Source organism: Polyergus mexicanus, unplaced genomic scaffold (genome assembly GCF_030449975.1).
Source record: "Polyergus mexicanus isolate NDT 795.1 unplaced genomic scaffold, iyPolMexi1.0 SCAF_26, whole genome shotgun sequence".
Taxonomy (NCBI): Eukaryota; Metazoa; Arthropoda; class Insecta; order Hymenoptera; family Formicidae; genus Polyergus; species Polyergus mexicanus.
In genome coordinates, this window is record NW_027223346.1 from 1,911,612 (window position 1) to 1,916,031 (window position 4,420).

The window sequence follows — 4,420 nt, forward strand, 5'->3', positions numbered from 1 at the left end:
TGGAGACTCTGAACGCTTCGCGGGCCTTTCATTGCGGATACCACGCGAAAAATTGCGCGTTAGAAAACGCGTGTAAATTGCACGATTGGTGGTTCGAGCGACGCAACCGTTTGCGCAATATGAGCGATTGATTTTATATTATATAAATTTAAGTTATATAAATTTAAGTTATAATGTATCAAATTAATTATATATTTTAAATTATAATCTATAAATTTAATCACGAATATGTTATATATTGTTGCAAAATATACGTTATACGAACGAACCGCGTTTTTTCTTTATCGCGGTCGCATCCTTTATCGCGGTCGCGTAACAAATTTAAGTTATAATGTATCAAATTAATTATATATTTTAAATTATAATCTATAAATTTAATCACGAATATGTTATATATTGTTGCAAAATATACGTTATACGAACGAACCGCGTTTTTTCTTTATCGCGGTCGCATCCTTTATCGCGGTCGCGTAACAAATTTAATTATAATAACTGTCCATAGATATTATTTTATCGCGATCGCATAATAAACTTAATTATAGAATATTTTAAATTTTATATATAATTATAATGTATTGAATTAATTATTAAATATTTCATTCTATATTTAAACTACATTTTTATATATCAAATCTCAAAAATTAAATCTAATAAAACCTTAATTTATAATTATCCATAGATTATCGCGATTGCATAATAAACTTAAAGTAAAGAGATTTTAAATCTATTTAAATATACTTAATGCGGACACAGATGATTACGAGAGGATACGGAAGAAGAAAAGCGTAAAAAATCAACATTTCGCTTAATATATAACATTTATTCATAAAAATTATTTTACAAATGCGCTTTATTAACGCTTAAAATTATTCCGCGTCGAACGGTTGCGATTCGGGCTCATAGTTCGCCCATCGTACATTAGTCTGCGATTTACTCTCGTTAACCGTCGCTGGTTCGGCCTCGTTCTCCATTGATCGTAATTCGAGTTCGCCGATCGATCGCGATTCGGGCTCCCCATCGATCCGTGATGCGACGACTCGCCTAATTTCGGGAACGGCGAAATCGCTCTCGCCGCGTCGACGAGCGTCGCGCAATGCGCTGTGAACGCTTTGCGCTTGTGCGAGCATAGTTCTCGTTTTATTTATTAACTCATAGAGCGATTCTCGCGCTGTTTTTACACAGCTTTCTATTTCTTGTCTAAAATACAAAAGTAAAAATTAATAAAAGTAAAAATTAATAAAATTTATTATAATTTTTATAACTTATTATAATTTATTATAATTTATTATAATTTCAATTAGATACTTACATTAAACGCGCGATATCTACGTCTTCGTTTAACTGGAAAGCGAGTCTAAACGAATCCGGACTATTATCGATAACACCTTGCGCTTCCACACGCAAATCCGTAGCGAGATCTCCCAGAACATAGGATTTTATCGCGATTAAGTCCCCGTTTACGTTAATATAATCAGCCGCGTTAATGATCTGTTCGATTCGTTCCATATCGAACAGATCACGACCGATTTTAATTCTCGTCACTTCGCGTTCCGTCGTTTCGAGCTTCGTTATCTCGCGAACGAGAATACTTTAACGCTTCTCGAAACGATCTCGCGTTTTATAAAGATCGACGCGCGGGATGTTGCGGTACAATTTATCGATCGCGCCGCGTCTTCCTTCCGCGACCGTTTCGTCGTCGGAAAGGAGATATCTCTACTCGCTCATCGAGTGTCCTTTTTAGAGGACAGATGAACGATAAAAATAGAAATAATAAAAAACATCCGTTAGATAATGCGCATTCCGAATACTCTGCGAACAATAAGATCATCATCGCCGGAAAAAAGTATCTAGGGATATCTAAAAAGGTATCTCTAATTTATCGTTACCGGAAAGAGATATCTCTAATTACCGGAAAGAGATATCTCTAATCGCTCATCGAGTGTCCTTTTTAGGAGACAAACGTAAAAAACATCCGTTAGATAACGCGCATCGTTGAAAGAGATATTTTTAATCGCTCATCGAATGTCCTTCTTAGAGGACAAACGAATAATAAAATGGAAATAACAGAAAACATCCGTTAGATAACGCGTATCGTTGGAAGGAATATCTTTAATCGCTCATCGAATGTCCTTCTTAGAGGACAAACGAACAATAAAATAGAAAAAACAAAAGAGGAACTCGAGCGCGTCCGCTAGATAACGCGTATTCCAAACGCTCGACGTCGAAAGAAACGCATTTCCCTCTCCCTCTCCCCACCCACCCGCATTATTCGTCGCCGATAAAAATAGACGTCTCTCGGAACGCGCGAATCAATCGCGCTCGGTGTCTCTCAACAGTTTATCGCGTCTTCTCCGCTTCGCGCGATGACTAACACGAGGACGGTTCTCACTCTAGCGACAATACTCGTCGCTACGACGGTCGCCGCGCCCTTCGACTCGGAAAAAATCGAGGCGCTTCGTTTTCTGCGCGTATACGGTTTTCTAAAAGACGATGGAGAATCGCTGTCGTCCGATAACGCGACGTCTCTGCGTCGCGCGCTGTCGCTGTTTCAAGAATATTATCAATTATCGGGAAACGGCGCGTTAAACGCCGTTACGCTTCACCTTATGCGTAAACCGCGATGCGGTCTCGCAGATATTCCCGATCGCGCGTATAGCCCGATCGCGCGAAAATGGACGAAGACGCGTCTCGCGTGGAATTTTCAGATGGCTAGCGAGGAAATCTCGCGAACGGCCGAAACGGCGTTCGCGCTATGGGCGGCGAACTCATCGCTAACTTTCGCACGCGACCCGTTACACCCCGATATATTAATATCGTATCGAACGGGCGCGCACACTTACGCGAATCGTCGAAACGTCGGTATTTGCCCGGCAGCTTTCGACGGTCCGGGAGGAGCCCTAGCTCACGCGTTTTTTCCCTCTGGAACAACCGATTTCACATCGGAGATACACGTCGACGATTCCGAACCGTGGCACGTGTATCTAAACAAAAATCCTCCCGACACGCATCACCTGCTACAAACGCTAACGCACGAGATCGGCCACGCATTGGGTTTACAGCATAGTATGCGCAATGACTCTATAATGTTCCCATATATACCCGACATCGAAAATCAATTTCCAGTTAAGCTGAGCATAGAAGACATTCTCGCTATACAAAATCTGTACGGATCTCACGACGACGGAAATTATCCAACGGCGACTCCCGCGACCACCGCGACGCCCGCGACGACGAGCGTCGCGCCGACCGATCCAGCGCGAGCGGATCTCTGCGCATTGCGACGCGTGGACGCCGCGCTAATAATGAATCATCGATTATATATAGCTAATCGCCGCAACATATGGTCGGTCGACATAACCGAGAAACGTTACGGTAGACCCATGACGCTCACGGATTACGCGACGTTTCTACCGGCGAATTTCACGCGTCTATCCGCCGCGTATAGAAGACCCTCGGGCGATCTCGCTCTATTCGCGAACGATTCGATCTACCTCGCGGAATATCCCAGTCTTAAACTAAAATCGGGTTGGCCGAGATATCTCCACGATATCGGACTTCCCCGAAACGTTAAAATCAACGTGGCGATAAATATGCACACGGGACGAACCTACGCTGTATACGACGATGATAAAGTCGCGGAAATCGACGAGTGTCGCATGATAGTCATTAGACACGCTCCATTAAAAGATATATTTCCCGGAATTCCGTCCGCGATAACGTCGGCCTTCCGATACATCGATGGCAATCTATATTTCTTCGCCAAACGTCAGTTCTACGCCTTCAACGAATTTACAAATACCGTAACCTCGGCGGGTCCTTTCGATCTACACGCGCTCGGCATCGAGTGTCCTACGGATGGATTGCTAAGGCAATTGCGCGATCTCCTTAGTCGCGTCTATCGTCTCAGCGACACGATCGAGAAAGAGAGAATCGACGACGAGACCGACTAGAGCGACCCTACCATTATTTTTTAAAAATAGAATATATAAGAGAAAACGCGCGAAAGGGGAAGAAGCGATCTCTACGCGAGTATATAAAGACCGCTCATCCATTAAGCGCTTCATTATTAACGAAGAACACCGAAGCTAACGCGCGAAAAAGAACAAACGAGAAAGAACGAGCGACGATGTACGCGACAATGGGAGGACAACCGCAACAGCAACACTCATTCGACGATCGATCGAGACTAACCGAACGAGACCGCGAAGATAGCGCGGAATACGCTAAGAAAGCTAAAATGGACAATGGGTAAAACTATCGAACATTTATTCGAATTAATAATTCGCTAACACCGTTTCTCTCATCGCTCATATCTATTTTTAGACGAGATCGCGATCGAACGCCAAAACACGACGCGGACGTCTCGATCGCGCGACCGCTCAGAATCTTAGGAAGACGCTATCCATTGACCAAAACCGCA

The 4,420-nt window shown here is 43.1% G+C and overlaps 1 protein-coding gene across 1 annotated transcript; it reads left to right on the top strand.

Annotated features, from left to right (window-relative positions):
- The first annotated feature begins 2,363 nt into the window (after window positions 1-2,363).
- On the top strand, window positions 2,364-3,950 carry LOC138943439 (stromelysin-2-like). Its single transcript, XM_070314293.1, has 2 exons — window positions 2,364-3,718; window positions 3,890-3,950. The coding sequence occupies exons 1-2, from the start codon at window positions 2,364-2,366 to the stop codon at window positions 3,948-3,950; spliced, it is 1,416 nt and encodes a 471-aa protein (XP_070170394.1).
- Window positions 3,951-4,420: the final 470 nt, after the last annotated feature.

Coding starts and splice junctions, on each gene's coding strand:
- LOC138943439 (XM_070314293.1), top strand. CDS start 2,364: ATGACTAACACGAGGACGGTTCTCACTCTAGCGACAATACTCGTCGCT. Junction 3,719..3,889: donor GGAATTCCGTCCGCGATAAC/GTCGGCCTTCCG, acceptor CGATCTCCTTAG/TCGCGTCTATCGTCTCAGCG.